The sequence below is a fragment of the Dromiciops gliroides genome, chromosome 1, assembly GCF_019393635.1.
Source record: "Dromiciops gliroides isolate mDroGli1 chromosome 1, mDroGli1.pri, whole genome shotgun sequence".
Taxonomy (NCBI): domain Eukaryota; kingdom Metazoa; phylum Chordata; class Mammalia; order Microbiotheria; family Microbiotheriidae; genus Dromiciops; species Dromiciops gliroides.
Window position 1 is genome coordinate 423,207,263 of NC_057861.1, and position 23,157 is coordinate 423,230,419.

The 23,157-nt window shown below is 39.8% G+C and overlaps 1 protein-coding gene across 2 annotated transcripts in view; it reads left to right on the plus strand.

Moving 5' to 3' along the window:
- The window catches only part of PDZD2 (PDZ domain containing 2), a 514,363-nt gene that overhangs the window by 334,411 nt on the left and 156,795 nt on the right, over positions 1–23,157 (plus strand). For both annotated transcript variants that reach the window (XM_043975400.1, XM_043975401.1), the window contains one exon: positions 8,235–8,664. In XM_043975400.1, coding sequence (XP_043831335.1) covers positions 8,235–8,664 — 430 coding nt within the window. The remainder of the gene's footprint in view (positions 1–8,234; positions 8,665–23,157) is intronic.

The following is a 23,157-nucleotide window of genomic DNA, read 5'->3' on the forward strand; positions in this document are numbered from 1 at the left end:
AGCTGCCTTTCATTGCAGCCCTGCGGTTACTCTGCCTCCCTGCCAGACTCACCCACATTCTCTCCCCCATGTAAATTATTCTATTTCTCCTCTCCATGGCACACCATAGCCCTGGTGTGCATTCTGGATTTACCTTTGCCTTGTGGAATTACTGTCTTCCTTCAAGGCTCACCTTAAATTTACCTTCAAATAAGGCCTATCCTGACCACTCTGGTTGCTAGCACCCTTGTCCTACCAAATGGGTTCATTTTGTATTGGAGGTATCTGCTCTTCATATTGCTTCACCCTAGTAGACTGTAAGATCCTTGAGGGCAGGGACTTTCTCAATTATCCTGGTCTCTCCAGGTATTAGGCATGTGTTAAATGAAGGAATTTTGAAATTCAACTTGTTTATCTTAAGAATCCATTCTCCAGCATCCCCAGCTGATCATCTAGCTGTTCCTTGGAAACATCTGGTGAGGGGAAACATTAGGAGGGACCTTAGATGCCTCAGATGAAGTAACTGAAGCTCGTAGATGCTGTGCCTTGTTCAGTGTCACGTGGTTCGTTAGTAGTGGGGCCAAGGTTAATCTTTTTTTCTACTTATGCTCCTTCCATCATATTATGTCATCTCCCACAGAGTTGTGTGTGTGTGCGCGCGCGCGCACATCTGCACAAGTGTGTGTGATAATGGCAGGCATTTCCTGAGAGATTCCATTTCATCTTGGCTCACTATGTTTGGGAGATTTCTTTAAAAAAAAACAAAAACAAACCTTTAGAGTCAGGGGACCTGGTTTGAAATTCTGATTCTACTACTTGCTACTTGTGTGACCTTGGATGGGTTCATTTCATCTTTCTAGGCTTCAGTTTCTTCCTCTGTAAAATTAGAGGGTCTCTAAGGTCCCCATTAGTTCTAGAACTATCATCCAAAAGAACCAGTTATTTCAATCCAACCTCAGACATGTGCCCAACCAAAAGCAAGTAACCTATGAAAAAATAAGGAAATACAAATGTGGCTTGTAAAAATAGGATGATGAGGGCAGCGAGATGGCGCAGTAGATAGAGCACTGGCCCTGGATTCAGGAGGACCTGAGTTCAAATCCGGCCTCAGAAACTTGATACTTACTAGCTGTGTTACCCTGGGCAAGTCACTTAACCCTCATTGCCCTGCCTCCCCCCCCCCCAAAAAAAGATGATCAATGATATGCTATCTAGGGGCCAGCTATAGCTCTCTTGTGTCAGGCTCTGCCTCAGGTGATGAGGTTTTGTCTATTCAACTCCCTGTGTACCTTCAGATACCAGCCCTTTGGTATCCAGGTGTGTGACAGAAATTGATGGTTTGTGGTCTAGGAGGGGAGCAGGATTTGGGGGCTTTAGCCACCATTCAAATACTGCTACTCCTTCCCCGTTCCCCATGAAGCATACAGTTGGCAGAACTGAGAATTTATTACTCAAAGCTCTATGATCATTCTCCCTGTGACAGGTTCACTAATTGAACCAACTTATAGCTGCGGTTAAGGAGATAAATGGCTGCCTTTGATCCTGTTATAGCACAAAGGTAGATGGGCTCTCTCATGCCTCACCTTTCCTTTCCCTTGCAGTTGCCTGGGGCAGGCGGGGCGGGGTGGGGGTGGGGGGTGGGGGGCTAGAAACTGCATGCCTTTCTATGGCTTGCAAAGGGGAAGACTTCCATTAGTACCTGAGCTCCTGCCCACAGCCTTCCTGTCCCAGCCCCCAAGTTCAGTGATCTGTCCTGACAACATCTTAATCTCTTCCTGGCACAAGACAGCTTACTTGCAGCCCTGGTGTACCGAGAAGTAGGAGTTTGTCAGAAACGGGGAGCGGCTCCATTGATGTCACTGGAAAACGTTAACTGCTTTTCACTTACTAGAGGTAGTCATTGTGGCCCCAGGTGCTGTCAGCGTGGGAAAGTGGGAATGTGGGATCTTGGAGGCAGGAAACAAGACAGATTTAATGAAGATTTGGATTGCGAATTTGTAATTTCTGTCATTTGATAGTGCCTGCTACTTGAGGGAAAGCATTGATGTGCATGGTTTGGCCAGGACCCAGCGGTGAAGATGTTTCCCCGTGTCATCAAGGGCTTCTTTCTTCCTTATGGAAGTTGATGACCTGGCTTTTTGTAAGGAGGTGAAACAGATATGGGTGTTCCTCTCTTCTTTCTGACCCTAAAGTTACCTAGATGGGGTCTACATTAGGGTGTGGTCATTTGAGCACCTGATATGATAAAAAAAAATAAACTTATGGGCTAAACTATCTGGAACATGTATCTTATCAGGTCTTGAATTTTTGACTTAGAGGAAATTTTTTTTAACCCTTCTTGAAATATAAGGACCATCGGATTGTTGATTTAGAGCTGAAAGGATTTTAGAGATCTAATCTAACCCTCTCACTGAAAGATGAGGAAATAGACAAGGTCAAATATTTCCCAAAGGTCACAAAGGAAGTAAGTGGCAGAGTATGGATTTGAGGCAGCAATCTCCACTGTCCCACAACAGAGAGTTATTTTCAGGACCATTCTGTCCCTGGGTGGGGTTTTTGATAAAACATTCCACCTTCCTGGGGGGCATGCTTTGATGAGGTTATAAATCAATGTGGTAGTATTTGGTGCCCCTTTATAGGGTTTGGAGCAGTGGTAGCAAATTCAAATAGAAAACCACAAACTGACATTACCTATGTTAAATTATATTTTTATTTATTTTGTTAAAGATTTCCCAATTACATCTTTTTTTTTTTATTGAGGCAATTGGGGTTAAGTGACTTACCCAGGGTCACACAGCTAGTAAGTGTTAAGTGTCTGAGGTCGGATTTGAACTCAGGTCCTCCTGAATCCAGGGCCAGTGCTTTATCCACTGTGCCACCTAGCTGCCCCTCCCAATTACATCTTAATCTGGTTTGGGCTATACTAAGAATTTTGGGGGAGATTGCAAGTTTTATACCTCTAATTTAAAGGATAACATTTAAAAAGCCATTTCCTCCTACAATGCTTGGGCTAGAAGGAACTTCTCTCTATAATCTCCATAACAGATTGTCATTGAGCCTCTATTTAAACATTTCCAGTGATGGGGAGATCATGACTGTGTCAGTCTCAGTTTCCTTATGTGTAAAATGCAAGTATTCTTGTACTACCTACTTTGCAGAGTTGTGGTGGAGAAAATGCTTTGTAGACTGTAAAATTCTATATAAAAGATAATCTTACTGTTGATTTCATTTTTAGCTCACTATGTTTGTTAGCTCTCTATAAAGTTGGCCTGAAATTTGCCTGTTTAATTTCTGCCTCTTGGAAGATAACAGTCTTCCAAATATTTAATTTGAAGACAGTGATCCCCTTCTCCCATGTTGTCTCTTCACCTGGCTAAACATCCCTGTTTAGCCCTGTGTGAATTGAACCCCAACCTCCTCTAATTGGCTTTTACTTGCTCCTGTTATAACCTGGTTTAGTGTCACACTTAAAATATACTACTTAGGAGAAGACATATTTTTCTACATGTGATCAAACCCACCACACTGTGATCTGGAGTGACCTCCCTTGTTTTTGCTCATTGCTCAAATATTTAAATAGACCCATGATCTCATTGATTTGGGAGTTCCCTCCAGTGATGCAAGTCTCAAGTCATCTGTGCTTGCCCATTTCTGTTTAACTCTTGTCCATGTTCTCCCCAAAGCTTGCCCACCTGAAGTGCTAGGGTCCTCCCTCAACATCTCGTGGCAATGTGAGACTGCAAGTAGAGCTCTCTAGCCATCCAACTGTGATCCTTTACCTTTTCCACATGACTAGCCCATATTTTCTTCTTATTTTTCTGAGTCCCTCACTGATCATATGTTGCAGCCTACTAACACCCACCATTTAAACATCCTCATTGCCATTTGTGTGATATTTATCTTTGATTCTTCAGATGCCCTGGTGCTCACATCTGGCCATCCTATAGAATCACTAGTAAAATGGTAGTATTGAAAAGATAGACCTTCAATTTCATAGGAAGTTTGGGGTCAGTTTTCCAAGAACAGTACAGTGTCCTCTCCCCCACCTTTTCAACTCTGGATTTAACTCACTGGTCACTTATATAGTCTGACACAGATATATAATGTTTGTCCTTCGGTTTTTGAAGAGGACCAGTGATCATGAGGGTGATGTCTTGGCTTGTGTGTGAATTTGTTTGAAGTGAGGCAAAGCTTCACAGAACTGTAAGCCTCACTCTTTCTTCCAGAGTCCTCAGAGTCCAATTGCAAAACAAAAGTCAAGACAACCGGCAATGGCTCAGAATGCTTCTGGCTGACCTTGGCATCTTTGATGTCTGACCAGTCCCTAAGCGATCAACATTGGCCACTTCAGCTGCCTTCATGACTGCTGGAACAAATTGTTCTCATCTACCCATTTCTCTGAGGGGAGGTCTTTACTTGCTTGGGGGAGACATCCCCCTAACTCATCAACAGGTTTGAGGCCTATCAGTTACTCTCCACCTGGTTTAACCCATCTGCTGAGACAGTTTTACTGGGGTGTGGCTGCTGTGTATCCTCCCACTTCATGGAGCCACAGGTGATGGTTGGGTGAAGGTGGACAAGCAGCCCTGAAAAGGGCTCAGCAGGCCCTCACACCAGAGGTGCTAGTACTCCTGAATACCCCACACAGGCTCAGATAGACACACACAGTTGCACAAACTCTTTAACACGTGCCTCCAAATGCATGTTTTAATGTGGGCAATAGATATTCTTAAGCCTCTTGGTCTTTCCTAAGTGAACAGAGATGCCAAGCTCCTTTGTGTGGTTATAGCTCACTTCTAAGAGGCTCCCCACTATTAGGCTTAATAAGACCAGCACAATGTCATCTGCCAACAGGAACATTTGGAGGGCTTCAGCGTCCAAAGGAAATCCCTCTTTAACCTGAACTCTGTGTGAGCTCTCCATCACAGTGCAAAAACCCTTGGTGATTATATATCTCTCTATTTTATGCTTCACCTGATGTTCATCTTGAGAGTGTCACTGAATGGCATTATATTTGGTGTCATCTGCCAAGAAATTTTAGGTGATCTTGATGTATGGGTGAGAGAGAATTTGCAATAAAAGAGCTTTATGGTGATGTTCTGTTCTCCTGAATTAAATGCTTTTTCATAATCCGCTACCAATCAACACGATGGGATCTTATATTTTAAACATAATACTAATAACAATAATAGCTATTACATAGTCCTACTATGTGCTAGGCACTATATCTTTAAGGACTTAATAAATAGTATCTCATTTGATTTTCACAATAACCCTGGGAGAAAGGTACATTTTACAGATGAAGAAATGAAGGCAAATTAGTTAAGTGACTTGCCCAAGGTCATATAGTATCTGAAGCTGGATTTGGTCTCAGGTCTTCCTGATTCCAGGCCCAACACTCTATCCAATGGGCCACTTAGTTGCCTGTATGATAATTAATTGTCAGATGGTAAAGATGTGGTCTTTGGTTGAACAGTGCTCACAAAAACCTGCCTGTTCTCTGCTAGAACCCTTATTGGGGATGCCCTTAATTGATTTATGAATTACTTTAATAAAAATTTTATATAGATGAGAAAGAAGGCATATAAGTCTGTGGTTATTGATGCTCAATCTGTTAACCATGAATTATTTACTCAAATTTTGGTCATTACATTTCTATTAATACAGCCTACTAGCTTGATTTTTAGTAACCACACCATACTTAGTGGTCATATTAAATTTATTATCAGCTAAATGCATAGGGGTGTGTTTTTTCCACTTGAATGGCAGTTGCCTTTTTGCACCTGAATGCTAATGACTGCCCTCTGATGAATATCTCCTGTATATATCTTGTTTCTACATAGTTATTTGCATGGTCTCCCCCATTAAACTGTGAGCTCCTTGTGGGCAGGGACTGCCTTTGCCTTTCTTTGTATCCCAATCAACCTGGTGCATAGTAGGTGTTTAATAGATGTTCAGTGACTGACTGACATACTCCTGCCAACCAAGACTTCTCCCATTCTGAAAATGGATAAATTATCTTTTTTTAAAGCTAAATGTAACACTTTACATTTATCCCAATTATATTTCATCTTTTCTATCTGGGCATATTGCCTTTCAATTAGAATAAACTGAATTGAGAAGTTGGTAGATGATCAAGGTGTAAGCAGTGTATTTGAAAGACTAGAAATATTTATTTTAGTGATATGTATGATTATATATTTTATTTTAAAAATGTTTTTATTGATGCATTTTTTAAAATTTCACTGTCATTTTCTAATGACTTTTAGTCCCTGCAATAGCTCTCACCCTTATAACAAATAAATACAGCTGTGAAGCACAAGAGAACATACACATTGGCTATGTCTGGAAAATGTATGCATTGTTCAGCATTTACATGCCACCACCCCTCTCCCAAAAGGTGGGAGTTGTGCTTCACGTTCACACCTCTGAAGTAATGATTAGATACTATGATGATCAGAGTTTTGAAGTCTTTCAAGGTTTTCCTTCATATCTTTATAATCATCATGTCAGTTATTTTCCTTGTTCTGCTTATTTCATTCTTTCTTAGTACTTACAGGTCTCCCCAAGTTTCTCTGAGTGTTTATTACTTGTCATCTCATACAGTCATTAATATTTCATTATATTAAAATATTATAATGTTTCAGGTACTTATCAATTGATAGGCACCCTCTTTCCTTCCAGTTCTTTTCTAATATAAAAAATGCTACTCTAAATATTTTATGTATGTTTTTATATATATATGTATATATATATATATAATGTTTATAAACATAAGCATACAAATGTATATGTTTTTTTCTTCTTTGATCTTCCTGGAAGAGGAAGGTAGATAGCTAGCTAAATAGGCACATAGTTAGATAGATGATAGATAATTAGATAAATGGATGGATAAATAGATGAGGCCCTAAATGCCTAGTAGTGGTACTGCTGGATCAAAAGTTGTTGTATATAGTTTAATTACTTTGTTGGCGCCCTTCCAAATTGTTTGCCAGAATAGTTGGAGCAATTCACAGCTCCACCAACAGTGCATTAGTATGCTTTTCTTTTTGTAATTTCTTTAGTGCTTTCCATTTTCATGTTTTTTAATCTTTGTCAACCTGATGGGTATAAGGTGAAATATCAGAATTGTTTGATTTGTATTTCTCTTACTAAAAGCATTTTAGAACATTCTTTCATGTGGTTATTAATGGCTTGCATATTTCTCTTTTTTTGGAAAACTTTTTGTTCATACAGATCCTTTGACAGCTTCTCTTTTGGGAAATAGTGCTTGTTTTTAGGGTTATCAGAAATTTATCAGAAATAGTTCTTGCAGACTTTTCCTCATTTTTTCCCCATTTTCTCTCTCTTCTAATTTTAGCTGCATGGATTTTGTGCAAAATTCCAGTTTTATGTAGTTAAAATTGTCCACATTATCTTCTCTAATTATTTCTCTCTCCTGCTTTAGTTAAGAAATCTATCCTTTAATTATGATTATACCGGATACTTACTTCCACTGTCTTCTTATATTTTTATGACCTTTTATATTTGGGTCATATATACATTTATAGCTTATTATGTTGATTTCTGCCACACGTTTTCAGTTGTCCCAGAAGTTTTTTTGAATAGAGAATCCTTAACTATAGTATTTGGTGTTTGGGGACTTATCAAACACTAGGCTACTACATTTGATTTGGTTTTGCATCTTACTATTAGTCTATTGGTCAGTTTTCTTTTTTTTTTTAAACCAATGCAAAGTAGCATTGATTATTCTTTGATATAGTTTTATATCTGATAATGTTAGAGCCTCTTCATTCCCACGTTTTTCATTATTTGCTTTGAGATTTTATCTTTTGTTCCTCTATCTAGTTCTGTAAAGTAACTTTTTGATATTTTGATTGGTATAGGAATAAATCTACCAGTTACTTTAGGCAGTAATGTCACTCTTATGTTGTCATGGCCCAACCATGAACAAGGATTGGGTTTGTTTTCATTATGCCCTTCTGTGGAGCCTGACTACTTTTGTTAGTTATTTCTTGTTCAATCACATTCATATAAAACAACTTTGGCCCTTCATGCTAAATTAATGGATTGTTTGAACCTTTTAAGGAGCCTCATGCACTTGAATTTTATAGGCTAAATGTACTATTTAGTCAAGCATATCATGTTGGATGTTGGGGATAAGGGGAAGGCTGGGGAGAGATAAGTGTCCCTACTCACTGTTTTTTGCTTTGTCCATTAGCAAGATTTTCACAAGCTCTTCTTTTACTTTGCAGTTATCTGGCTGATCAGTGCTGGAATGGCGGCTTTATCTACCTAATCATGCTACGACGCATTAAGCGCAAGGCTCCTCTCCCTCCTTCTAATGGCAACAACAGCAACAGTTGTGAACCCAAAGCAACTCCTACCTCAGAGCCCAGTGGCCGTCTGGTGCAGAATGGGAAGAGAACAAGGAAGTTTGGGGTCATCTCCAGGTCATCCATCAACAAGGACATTGGGGAAAGCAGGAACAGTCAGGACTCAGAGCTAGAGAATGGACATTATACCCTTATGGAGATGGGTGGCTCACGTCTAGAGACCCTGGAAGTGGATGACAGAACAGATGAACAGGTGCCAAATGCAGAGGTTCCTCTAGTCTCAGGCCATTGTAGACCTCACTTGTCTGAAGGGAAGTCTGATTTCAAGCCAAGTGACCATCTGGCTCAGGTAAGATTTGCTTTTACCTTGGAAGACAAAAGTATAACCTAAAACTTGATGGTGGAGATGGGGAGAACATAAATCTACATGTACAAGAAATAGCATGAGGGGGCGGCTAGGTAGTATAGTGGATAAAGCACCGGCCCTGGGTTCAGGAGTACCTGAGTTCAAATCCGGCCTCAGACACTTGGCACTTACTAGCTGTGTGACCCTGGGCAAGTCACTTAACCCCCATCGCCCCGCTAAATAAATAAATAAATAAATTAATTAATTAATTAATTAAAAAATAAAAAAAAAAAGAAATAGCATGGTAGAATGCCTGGAGAACTGATGCTAGAGTTAGGAAAACCTGGATCCAAGGTCTGCCTCTGACACACATTGGCTGTGTGACCTTAGACAAAGTCACTTGACCCCTCAGTGTTCCAAGCAACTCTCTTAGACTATCACATTGTAAAATATTTGGAGAGCTTCCTGGGTAAAGAGAGTTTCTTCTCTGGTAGGCCCCAAACCAATGACATCCTAGGCCTAATTTGAATTTCCTGTTTATGAATGAAAAATGGTGAGATGTCAACACTGAGGTTTTGACTAGGATGACTGGCCAAAGAGTATTTGCTGTTCCAGCTGGGTGGTGGTGGTGGTTGGTAAGGTTTGGTAATTTTATTTTCTTCCTTTGGATTTGTGATGTCATTGGGAGCAGGTGAGGGGGAAACACCTCCTACCATTTTAGATTCACAACTCTTCAGCAGTTTATAGTTTTAGAGAATTGCCTGAGGCAATGAAAAGGTTAAATGGCTTGCCAAAGAGTCATAGAGACAGGATGTGTCAGAAGCAGCATCTTCAGGATATGAGACCAGCCACTCTCCTGTCCTCTCAATAATCTGTTAATGCTGTCATTACAAAATGACATTGATTGGGGCTAGATTAAGTGGGGGCACGCCTGTATATACAAATCCAAATTTGTTCTAAAGTTGGGGAAAACAAGCACTGAATTCAAATGCAGATAGGGTGCTTTTGCATTCCCTGGCCAGCAAATGAACTTGTTCAGACAAATGATCAGAGGATGCAGAAATGTTATATAATGTGCATTGTGCTTGCCAGATGAATGACTTGTATCATTCTGTCATACTTTTGAAAAAAGAAGAAAGAAATCCCTACTTATTGCTTTTCAAGTGATACCCAATTTTAAATTAGAATTATTGTGGTTCTAATGTGAGTTCCATGGGACCCAGATAAAAGATTTGAGTTCTGATGTAGCCATATCATCATTCATCAGCTGCTGTTACCAGAGGAATTGTCACCGCAAGGCCACGAATTTCTCGTGGCAGTTCTGAAGATGAGAGAATAAACATCTAAACAGAGCAGTATTATCTGTGAGGGTACAGCCAGGCTCTAGGGACATAAACATCTGCTTTTGTTTTTAAGAGAGTTCAAAACCAGGAACATTTCTGGGATCATAGAGTTCATGCTGTTAAATTCCAGCAAAGTTAAACATTGAAACTATGTATAATATAATAATAACAAAAATCACTAGCATTTACATAGCACTTTAAGGTTCATAAATACTACCTCATGTTATCCCCACAACATTGCTGAGTGGTAGATGATATTATCCTCTCCATTTTACAGATGGGAGAACTGAGGCAGATAGAAATTTAGTTACTCAGGGTCCCATACCTGCTAAGTGACTGAGTTTGGCTCTTGACTCCAGATACAATGCTATATCCACTGTTTTACCTAGCCGCCTGTATACAAATCACACAAACTCTCATTCCAGCTATCACGACCAAGTGTGGCATTACACACCAGCAACATTAAAGAGCTATTTACCTGAAGTGATGGGAGGGGCTCTGCAAAGTTTCCCCACCCTGCCCCAAATACTTCCCTGAAATTCAACCATTTGAGATCTATTTTTTGGGTTAAAAAAAACATATGCATACATGAATATTAAATATATGTTGACATGCATGTATTTCCTGTAAATTCCTATATTTATGGATAGAGCACTGGCCCTAGAGTCAGGAGGACTTGAGTTCAAATTTGGCCTCACACACTTACTGGCTTTGTGACCCTGGGCAAGTCACTTAATCCTGATTGCCCCCTACTAAATAAATGAATAGATAAATATATTTATTTGGAATTTTGCATATATATATATATCTATATATATATATGTACCCTCTTTGGGGTTTTTTTTTTAATGCAAAAATTCTTGGAAAGGAAGTGACCTTGCTTGGTAAGACCTTAACTGTGGAGTCTGAAGGGGTTTATGAAGTTATTTTTCTACCAGAAAACCACCTAAGGAAGGGGGACATTAGAAGGAAGGGGTTGGTGAATGGTGGAGATGCAGTCTGAGAACAAAGAGATGAGACAAATTTTGCAAATTTATAGCTTTGTGTGGGACCACGTGTATTGTGACTAATGGCTCTACTGAATTCAGTAAATTTACAATGGAACTACCCAAACAACCATGTTCTTTCTTTCTGATGTCTGGAGAATTGTATTTTCAGACAGTGTTTTGCCTTGCATGCTTCAGAGACCCAGTAGAATGAATAAATTAATGAGAAGATGGAAAAAGTGTTGTATTCTAGGATTACTTCCCACCAAAAAGCAAAAGAAATGGGTCAAAGACAGGCAAAGAGATGCTGTCTTGGCTTTCATCTCATTTGGAATATTAAGTGAATGACTTTGATTTCCCATTTAACAATCCATTGAACTGGAGAGAAAGAGAGAGAGAGAGAGAGAGAGAGAGAGAGAGAGAGAGAGAGAGAGAGAGAGAGAGAGAGAGAGAAAATAGTTAGAAAAAAATGGGCAAATGGAAAGAAAGCCAGCCTGAAATAAATATGTCAAGGTCTTTTTTGTCTCAATCCTATGAAAGGTTAAAGCTTTTTTTTTTTTTAAACAGCTGATTGAAGTAGGTTTTGATCTGAACTAATGTGGATTCCGTAGGGGGGAAAAATAGGAGCATTCAGTTTAAGATATTATAGAAAGAGATTATCCTTTCTTTCTTTCTAGCTGAAATTAGTGAATACCCTTCCTGAGAATACACCGGGCCACATTGGGAATATAGGACCATAGCTTTAGAGCTAGAAAGGATCTTAGAGGACATTTGATGACCTCCTTATTTTGTAGAGAAGGAAACTGAGGCCTAGACATAGTCAACTCAATGGTTTGGCCAAGGTCACAAGTAGTAAGTCAATGTTATTTGAGGTCAAGCCCTCAAGACTTCACTTTGACCATTCCTTCTGTTGTGCTATGTAGTGTTTTCATATCTTCTGGTGTTTTTAATATAAAGGGTTGTGTAATTTAAAATTCTAAATGTGGGTTCTAATCTGTCTCCCCCAGTTTTGGGGGGAAACTGGCTAAAATCACTGATAAATGAGTTTAGGTTTTTTAAGGGTTTATTAAAAGATATAAGATAGTAAAGAAAGAGAAAGATTAAGAACAGTTTTCTTATAGCATGGAAATCCTAGTCTTCCTAAACCTCCCACTTCTGAAGTCCTCTGCCACCATGCTGATGTCTCGCACCAAAAGAGAGAACTCTTCTGCCAGCATTCACTTCCTCCTTCATGTTCTCCTCACAGAAATGGGAGGTTCTTCAAGCTGATTGGCTAGTGTCATTCAAATTAATTGGTTCACTGGACCCAAACGTAGTCTCGATGTAAAGTTCAAAGTTTTTAGCTGCTGAGAATAATACCCTCTTAAGTACCAGCCAGATGTGCTTGCAAGTGAGTCAGCAGTCAGTCACTCTCACTCAATTCAATCAGTTTAGATCAATCTCCAGGTGGGCTCCTGAGTATCTGCTAAATCCCCTCATCTACCACATTCCATTATTTTGACACATTCCCCCCTTTGTTTCTTCGAGGAACCCAAGTGTTTCCTTGATGAAACACACCCTATGCTAACAAACAATATGGAAATAACAATATAGGAAAAGGAGAAAGGGGAAATTTTGTCCAGAGGGGTGGTCCCTCATGAACTGGCGCTTTGACACTGCCTGCAGAGGGAGGGCCTCTGCAGGGAATACATATTACAAATGGTGTATATAATAACAGAAGGGAAAAAGAAAAACAACAAAACATTTAAAGTCTTTGAGATCTTGTCTTCTTGGAGTGGTAGGATGTCATCAGGAAAACTGGACTCTAGTCTGGACTCTGGTTGTCTCTGGACTCACTTCTTTAGCTGTTGAACTGCTGGATTTTCACTAATTCTTAGCATAGCATTGTCAATGATCAAATTAAACATTCCCCCCCCCCTTTTGGAGGACTTATACCCATATAATACAGAGTTGAGGCAGTTATACAATCTATAACACTTCTTACCACCATGTGTCTGGAGCAAGGCCAAATTCAATAATGTGTCCATGACACATGACACATGAAAATGTAAAGGAAAGGTTACCATACTAAGGGGAAAACAACACCCGTTGAATAGAACAGAGTCAATCATGTATTCCTCTAGTGGAATGTCACATACACCAGGCTTTGCTCAGGGACCAGCCATATTCTTTCATTTTCAAGGCGAATGGCCCAAGGGATTGGTAATGACACACAAGCAGCTCCACCCTTGCCATATCAATTTTTACAATTTCTTCTTTGAAAGTCACATTCCTGACTCATCGTAGAGTCATAGATTAGGATCTAGAAGTAAACTCAGAGGCCATCTAGGTAGGTCTAACACTTCATTTTATGGATCAAGACACAGAGACACCTAGCAAGGTTAACAAAATTACCCAAGGTCACTAAAGTAGTAAGCCTCAGATGAAGAATTTGAACACAGATTTTCTGACTATAGGGGGCAGCTAGGTAGTACTGTAGATGTACTAGGCTTGGAGTCAGGAAGACTCATCTTTCTGAGTTCAAATCCAGCCTCAGACACTCACTAGCTGTGTGACCCTGGGCAAGTCACTTAACCCTACTTGCCTCAATTTCCTTATCTGTAAAATGAGCTGGAGAAGGAAATAGCAAACCATTCCAGTATCTCTGCCAAGAAAACCCCAAATGGGGTCACACAGAGTCAGGCATGACTGGAAAAATGACTGAAAGGCAACCAAAGAAACCTTCTGACTCCAGAGCCAGTGTTCTTTCTACAACACCATGCAGCTTTATAACTTTATAACTTCAGTGAAACATACCTCTTTTCTAGTAGGTAGAAAGGTGGTAGCCTATGTATACAGAATGAAGCATACATTGTTAGACATGAGCAGCATGTAGTTATGTTTTACTTGACTTCTTTCAATTGGAGGTAACAGTTATGTTTTTTTAAAAAGCATGACTAAAGCATTGTTAAGAATTCCCACATATGCTTTGCATGACTGCACATGTATAGTCTATATCAATTCTTTTGCCTTCTCAATGAGGTGGGAGGGAAAGGAGAAAGGGAGAGAATTTGGGACTTAAAATTTTTTTTAATGTTAAAATTTGTTTTTATGTGTAATTAGAAAAAATAAGTCATTCTAACTAAAAAAAAAAAAAAGAATTGCCATGTACAGGAAGGAAACAATCATCATTAGATTTTTTTTTTTAACTTCTGAGTGACCAGTAGAAATTCCTGGTGGAGCAGCACTGGAGGCTGTTGGTAAGATGGGCACAGGTGGATGTTGCTCCTAAATACCATCAGGAGTGTGATATTTGGTTCCTGTACATGGGATCTGTGGTTTTGGCTCATGTTACAGAACCACCAAAAGCATTTTCATGGTGGGTCATAGGGTCTTTCTTACAAACTTGAGGGTGAGCACAGTCTTCTCTCCCTAAGTGGGCACTTATCATGCCTTCCTTTGCCCATGATTGGCAAGGAGTTGTAAGAACATACTGTAGATCTACAGCTTCTTCACATCCATCCACTGGACCTCCTGAAAATTGGACTATCCAATGTAATCTTCTTGAAAGCCTCTGACAGAAAAAAAAAGTGTCACTCACACCCCAACAATGAGCAAAATCTCATTTTTACATAATGGGTTGAGACCAAGGTCAAGCTGTAAAAATGGCTTTTCCAGAAGAACAGAAATTGGCAGTTTACCCTAAGAATTTCCTTTGGGGAAAACTTCCATTCTGTTTGAATAATGAGAGAAAAAACATGCCAGTATTCTTCCTTTTCCTCTTTATTAATGAATTAAGTTTTATACAAATTAAACAAAAGGCCCACAACCATTACTCAGATCTTTCTTTATCCATCAATTATTTTTATTTTTTAAACTAGCACTCTTACTCAGACAATGCTCTTATACCAAAACATCCCTCCCCTCCTAGTTTTTATTAATATTATATTTTTTATTGAAACTATGGTGAGTCTAATTTTTCAAGTGAGTTGTATGCTTATATAAGATGGCTATATACTTATTATAAAGGCAAATTTTAAAAAATACAAGAAACTTAAGAGTCCTCATCCCAAACTTAAGAAAATGCATGTATAAGCACCCATACACAATATGCATACGTATATAAATTTGTAAGACTCCATTCTCCAGGTAGTAATACAAATGAGTTCAGAATTCTTTTCTAAATTTGGAGAGTGTAAGATCTTTGCATTTGGATTGTTCCATTTATTTTTTTTTATCCTGCATGATTAGCATAATGACTGGCATAGAGGAAGTACATAATAAATGCTTATTGATTGATTTTTCACCTTAAGCAGGAACTCTTTGTGAAAGCTATGCAAATGCATATGTAAGTTTGTATGTGTGTGTATACTTTATATATATATATATATATATATATACTTTGTATGTCATGCATATGATATACAAATATATTATATATACACAGCATATGTATATATGTATGTATATATACGCATACATATACATACACATACACTTTATATATCTAAGCATACAAAATATCCACCATGGAAGATGGAGCAAGAAGCTTATTCATTGGCAATAAGCCAGTCCAGCCTCCTTTCTAGTGCTATTGCTAGAAGCCAGGACACTCGGACTATAGGCAATGGTAGAAGAGTCTGAGGACTGAGAAGATAATTCATGAGCCATATTTCCAACAATTTCCCAGTTGTAATTCTGGTCTAATGCAACCTAGGGAAACAGATCATAAGGCTCTCGTGCCAATGTAGTTAACAGCAATGATTTTGAGAGTGTGTATGTAATGATGTCTAAACAGAGCATGCTCATTTATAGAAACTTGCTTGTTCTTCGAGTGTTTCAGGGACTGTAGCTGAGAATGATCATTTTCTAATTTTTATCAGTGCGTTCAGTTCTGTCAAAGCCCTTTGACTTCTACCATTTCACCTTATCTTAGCAATAATCTCCAGAATATGGATTGGTTTGCAACATGTCACTTCTTTTTCTACCCAATGTCAGCTTTGGGGACATTTCTTCTTTTCCCTCTATTATTCGGCATAGCTCTCAATTCTCCTAGAGCGTTTCATGTTGATTGCAAGTTTTTTCAGGAGAGGAAGTTGAACTTGCTGACTCTCCTCCAGTTTTCCATGCCAGCCCTGCCCCATCATTACCATGGACATATGAGAGGCATCTCTACCTGCAAATGTCTAGGAGTATGTTTATGCACTTGTGTGCATGTCTATGCATATAAATGTGGTCTTCCCTCTAGAAACAACCTTTCTTTGTGCCTCCTCCTTAAGCAGGTCCTGAGGGACCTCACGAATGTTGTCCTAGATTTTAATCTCTTTCCCAGTTCTCCATCCTTTGTTAATGTGTAGGAATAAAGAGCTGGGTCTGTGCAGCTGCAGCCCCATATTTTGGACGGAGGCCCCCTCAAGATAAAATACTGAATTTGGAGCTGGGGATGAGCACTAGCCCGGCAACACCTTTGATTAGGATCATGGGCAATTTAAAAGGTGGCCTTTGGCAGGAGAATTGAAATGTGTTGAGCGGCTTCCTGGGAAATAGAATTACCAACCAAGTGACTCTGTGCTTAAAGACCCTGGGATTTTGTTAGTGTGAGAGCCCCCTCCATCTGCAAAGGTTGCAGGATTTATGGATTTAAAATATGGTCTCTGAGAAATACCATATTAGAAAAGGAATTCACCCGGTGGATACCCCAAGTGATGAGCTTCCCTGGGCTTTGCTCAGTCCTTTAGGCTGGTCTTTGGGCAACAAATGTCCAGGTCATCACCCTGTCTCTATTGGAAGCCCTTTCTGGCTTTATAGGACCGACAAGAAATTATCCTCCACAAGAGTAGCTTTTGAGAATGGTATAAATATTTCCATTTAACCCAGGGCTTGTTTCATAGGACATTTATTCAGAACCTTCTGATTGTCATAGATCATATGTGTGGTTTGTCTAAAGAGGTGAGGAGAGGGGTAGCTAGGTGGGGAAATGGATAAAGCCCTGAATTCAGGATGACCTGAGTTCAAATGTGGCCTCAAACACTTTACACTTACTAGCTGTGTGACCTTGGGCAAGTCACTCAACCCTCATTGCCCCTAAGAAACAAAAACAAACAAACAAAAAGAGGTGAGGAGAATAAGCATCTATGTACTGCCTATATGTGCTAGGGACTATGCTTAGTGTTTTATAAATATTATCTCATTGGATACTCACAACAGCTCTGGGAGGTAGGTGCTATCATTACCCCTATCTTACAGTCAAGGAAACTGAGGCAGGCAGAGGTTAAGTGACTTGTCCGGGGTCACGTAGTGGCTGAGACACTGACTCCAGCCCCAGTGCTCTATCCACTGTGCCGCCTAGCTATCTCCAATGAGGATAGATTCCAGGCTCAGTCAGCCTTGATCAAGGGAAGCAGAGTAGTACAATGTAAAGACATTGGCTTTGTAGTCAGAGGACCCGGGTTCAAATCTCACCTCCGATACTTATTACTTCTGTGACCTTCGACAAATCAGCCTCTTTTTTAAAAAAAATCTTTAAAATGACAGGCTGGACTAGATGGTTTTTGAGCTGCCTCCTAGCTCTAAATTATGACTGTAAAACCCCATGATCCATGACTAGATGGCCTCTCAAATCTTTCCAGCTCCAGATCTATGATTGAATGAACTAGGAAGAGATTGACCAATTGTCCTATCTAGCAGCTAAACAACTGTTCACATCTGTGGGGGAAGGGGAAGGAACTGACCATCAAAACCTCTACTGGCAACTACAAAACACCATTTGAAGAATTGAGGCCTGAGGGTCGGACCTGTTGGAAAGTATCCGAGCAAGGGAGCTGTCACGTCAATGGAGATGGTAAAAGGAAGATGCCAAGAATTGAGGCCAGGTCAGGGCCACAGGAGTAAACAGTGTGGTGTCTTGGAAAGTAGACTCGAATCGGAACTAGAGCACTCTGGTTCAAACCTCTGTTCTCACAACCTGCATGTCTTTCTGTACAATGGGTTTGCGAGATTAGATAATCTCTGATTTGCCTTCCAGGCCTAAAGGCCCATGATCCTGAAACAAAAACTGAAAATGAGGACCTAGACAAGTCAGGCTATCGGGAAAGTCAAAGAAAGTGAGGAGCGGAACTTTCTGTTCTATGAAGTTGGCCATTCTGACCTAGTTCTCTAGCATAACCTCTTCTTATGAAGACATCACTTGTCCATCATTCCCCACCCCACACCTCCCTTAATGAGCTGGCAGAGGCTGAGATGGGCCCAGCAGAGCCCTCTTGCCCCATATTCCTTTCATCTTCCCATACACTTACTTCTCAGGTCTTGCTAACTAGCACACTTTGTCTCAGTTTCTACAGTTCTCAGGCTCAACTGACATCTACTTTCTTTACTCTTAACCAGTAATAATTCTTCAAGTGAATATATATTTTTCTCAGATGTAGAGATCATCAAGGTTAGAAGAGGGATGATTCTAAATTTTTTATATCCCTAGGTCTCAGTTTACTCATATCCGTTTCTGCTCTAATCCCTGAATAGGAAACTGAGGGCATGGCTCTTAACAGCTTTTTTCCCTGATGAGCAAACCAGTGGAATGCATGTTAGGGGCCCAGAGATGATCTTCAGACAAACAGTTTGGAGATGTGCCTGGTATGCCCTGGAGATCTACCTGTAGGTGCTGACTCCCTGATGGGGCGTTCCTGCTCCTGTAACCTCTCTGTCCTCATCACATCTCTAATTCTGCCCTTGATCACATTCCTTTGGCTTCCTCAGCCATGGTTGTCATTGCGAGTTCAAATTCTGAGGTGAACTTGAAGAGAAGTGGGAGGGGGTAAGTAAAGTTTGGGGAAGGACAACATCCATCTTCAGACAATAGGTGGAAGGAAGGTGTAGATCTAGTCTGTGTGGGTTGAACTTGGAGTGAGCAGATTTTGGTTCACTGTAAAGAGGAACTGTTAAACAATTAGAAATGTCCCTAAATGAATTAAGCTTCTTTGTTAGGTAGTGAGCTCTCTGTCAGGGGAAGTGTTCAAGCAGAAGCCAAATTCTTGACAGGAATGCTATAGCAGAGATTTCTGTATTCAGTAGGAGGTTGGAATAGGTTCGATTTATTTTGTCAGACATTAAATATTACACCTCACTCACGCCTATCTACTCTGCGAGCCAGTGACACTGACCTCCTTGCTGTTAAGACACTTCATCTTCCAACTCTGGACATTTTCACTGGGCTGTTACTCATTGCTGGAATTCTCTCCCACCTCCCTCCTGGTTTTGCTGACTTCCTTCAAGTTGTAGCTAAAAATCACCCATTTCTACTGGAAGCCTTTCCTCATCCCCCTTAATTCTGCTGCCTTCCCTCTTTTGATTATCTTTAATTAATCCATATATATCTTTAAAAATGTTTTTTATCCATATTTATCTCATCTGCATATTCTTGCTTGCATTCTGTCTTACCCATTTGACTGTGAGCTCCTCGAAACTAGGCACCGTGTCTGTGCCTTTCTTTTATCCCTAGCTCTTAGTACAGTGGCACATGTTAGGGGCTTAATTAATGCTTATTGACTTGACTTAAAAATTACAGAATTCTATGATCCCAAGAAAGACAAAAACTACAGCTGTTAATGTTGGCAAAGTGTACTTCATTTTCGAATTTCATTCCCTGCCTACAAGCTCCCAGCACCAATCAGAAAAAGAAGTAACATTTTACTATTGAATTTTTTAAGTAATGTGGGGGGAGTTTTATGACATGACATGGTAGAAAAACCAGAAGTTAGATCTCCTCATTTTCCTTAGAGTCCTATCTCTATGAGAGCAGAACCCCAGATCTTCTCACTCGTCATGTTTCCTCATTATAACACACTGCTTCCTCTGAATCTCAAAATGTCAGAATTTCAGAGATATCCAGACTTCTCGAAATGCGCTGTTGTCATATTTTTCAACACAGCATTTCCCTTCTTTGGGACATGATTATAAATATTTAACAACCAGCTCTTTGTGGGAAGGGAGGGAGGACTATACACACAACATACTTTAAGTGTAATATATATTATTAGCATTTTCTACTTAATTTTCTTGAGTCTAGGCAATCAACAGAATAATAATTCAAATCCTAATTTGATAGTTTTTGCCAATTTCCAAGGTGTAAATACACTGCAGATTTAACAATCGGCTCATGCATGCTAGTTCAAGCTGGTTCTAGTACACTCATGGCATTTGCAAAATGGCGTATGTCAATTTCTCTTTAAAAACTGAATCCAAATAGACTCCAGTTTGGAGAATCAGTATCCTAAAGTCATTGTCTGGGGGGCCTAATTGGGAGGTTGGATTTTATGCTTTCTAAGATCCTTGTGAGTTCTGAGGGTATATAAACTGCTGATTTACTCCAACCCATACCTGAACAAGAATCCTTTTCAGACCCACCCCAGCAAACAGTCATCTAGGCTCTGCTTGCAGATCTTTGGGGAGGGGCGACTCAGGTGCTCCCAAAGGTGCCCGATGGGAGCTATAACTGTTAGGAAGATCTATAAAGCCTAAATTTGATTCCACAACTTCTTTCTGTTACTCCTGGTTTTATCCCCTGTGGCCAAGTTGATGTCAAATTTTCTCTTCCATATAACTATTCAAATACTTGAAGACAGCTAAAGTGCCCCACTGAGGACTTCTCTTCTTCAGTCTAAGCACCCCCCTATCAGAGTGTGTCATTTCCAGACCTATTCTTTGCTGGTTACCTTCCTTTGGACAATCTCCATCTTTTCCATACTCTTCCTGAAATGTGGCACCTAGAACTGGATATAGCACTACACATGTATTTTAACCAGGGACTCTGACTTCCTTAGTTCTAGATACTCTGCCTTTCAGTGAGAGGCATACATGAGAATCAGAATAGACTCACAGTGTGTGTTCTTTTTTTGGGGGTGGGGGCAGGGCAATGAGGGTTAAGTGACTTGCCCAGGGTCACACAGCTAGTAAGTGTCAAGTGTCTGAGGCTGGATTTGAACTCAGGTCCTCCTGAATCCAGGGCCAGTGCTTTATCCACTGTGCCCCCTAGTGTATCTGTTCTTAAAAAATATTTAAATGGGATGAATCTTCCATCATCCCAATAATTTTGAGTCTTTTTATGGTTATAGTTTGAGAAAGATGATATTAGAACCATTGGTCAGTCAAATATGATATGAATGAAAATGGGTTCAATATTTAGGATTCTCTACCTAATAAACCTGAAAGGAGTGTGCTTTTCAGTCATTAAAAAGGGAGTTCTCTGTCAAGTTTTCATGTGGCCTTGATGGTAACTTGGGAATATAGCCAGAACTTTGCACAAAGAATACACAATACTCAAGAGGATGAGAGAGGTAGTGAAGAAAACACTGCACCAGGAGTCTTGAGTCCCAAGTTCTAGCCCCTTTCCTGACACCATCTAGCTCTGTTACCTTGACCTTGATGGACCCCAGTTACCTTATCTGTAAAATGAATAGGTTTGGCTTAGATAACCTCCAAGGGCGCTTCCTCATTCTGTTCTGTCATTTATTTGCTTTTTCTTCCATCTGCAATGATCAGCATAATCAGAAGGGGAAAATAACCCCTTTAGAAAAAGTCTACTTTTGGAAAGCCAGGATGCTAAACTTCAGCTGACTTTCTTCTCACATTCGTGGAAGACGTATCCCGACTGTGGTAAATCCCTTTTCGTTCAATCAGAGCAGAAGATGAGTCATCCTATATGAAATGGAGGACTGCTCTGACAGGTTGTTTTAAAGTATTGCCAATGTTTTGGCAAACAAACGCTTTCCCTCCACTCAGTGTAGAGAATCATTTCTGAGTCTGCCCTGCGGGTGGATGTTTATAAGCAAGTGTGGCACTTCAGCAATAGAATACAGAAGTTTATGTTATCCAATTTGGCCTGGGATTGGGCTTTTGCTGAGAAGGCTGACGGAAATTTTCTTGCCCTGGGAGCCAATGCAAAAGAAAGAGCAACCATCAGACCCATTTGTCTAGACATGGTCTGTTTATTCAGTGTAGTAATCTGAGTACCTGGATAAATGTTAACAACACAACATTAGTGATAGTTCAAAGTATAAATCAGGACTGGTTGTACTTCAGTACAAAGCATAAAATGAGGCTTTCTTTTAAGTCTAATGGGATTTCTCAATATCAACTGTAGTCAATATCTAAGAACTAAAGTAAAAAGGATAAAATATCAATTTGAAGCATATTATTTGGATAAATTTAAAGTTAGTCATGTGGCTGATGTTGACACGAACCGGTCAATTCCAAAACACTGATTTATTACTGAGTAATAGACACTTAGTTTTCACTCAATGTTCTTGCTGTCAGTAGGATTTCTCTGTGTATGCATGCAAAGTGAAGCCAAGGTGTGAGAGAGACTAGGAAGTCTAAGAGGCAGCCAAGGGACAGAGGTCATACTGCAGGTGGAGAACAAGTATGGTGGAAGACTATTTTGGCAAGTGAACCCTTTCCAAGTTCACTTCAACCCACTTTTTCTTTTTAGAAATGCTGGATTTAGCATCAGAACATTATGATTCAAATTTTGGCTCTGTTGTTTACTGTCAGTGTGACCACAAGAAAATACTTCACTTTCTCTAGAACTCAGTTTCCTCATTTTTAAGATGAAGGAATTGGACTAGATCATCTCTAAGGTCCTTTCCAGATCTTTCTAGAAGATTTTGTGGTTCTACAATTTTAGTTCATTTCACTCTGTCAGTGCTCAGTTCTCAGGAGACTATACCCTCAAAGTTTATAGCAAACAATCTTTTTACCTCCCACCCTTAAAGGAAATCCAGTTTTCCCTTGAAGACTGTCCAGCCATGACTGTCCTCTACAAGTAAGCTCCTAGAGGGTAATGACATTTAAAGAAAAAATATGTATATCTCAAGTATCTAGCATAGTTCCTGGCATACAATATGGATTTAATAAATGTTGGTTGTTTAATTTCTTCTACTATTTTTCCTAACTCACAAGCCCAGATGAGAAAGGACCACTGTCACTTCCACATCTTCAGTCTGCTTCCATCCTCATTTGAAGTACATTAAATCTGTTAATACCATGTTGTCTTATCATTGTTCTTCTCCTCTACTAATCACTGAGTTACCCTTTCAACTTTCTCAGTAATTTGAAATTCTGGAATAACAATCTCCCTCTCCATCCCATTCCCTGTTGTTCTCCATGAGTACTTCAGTATTCATGCTGATGGCTCC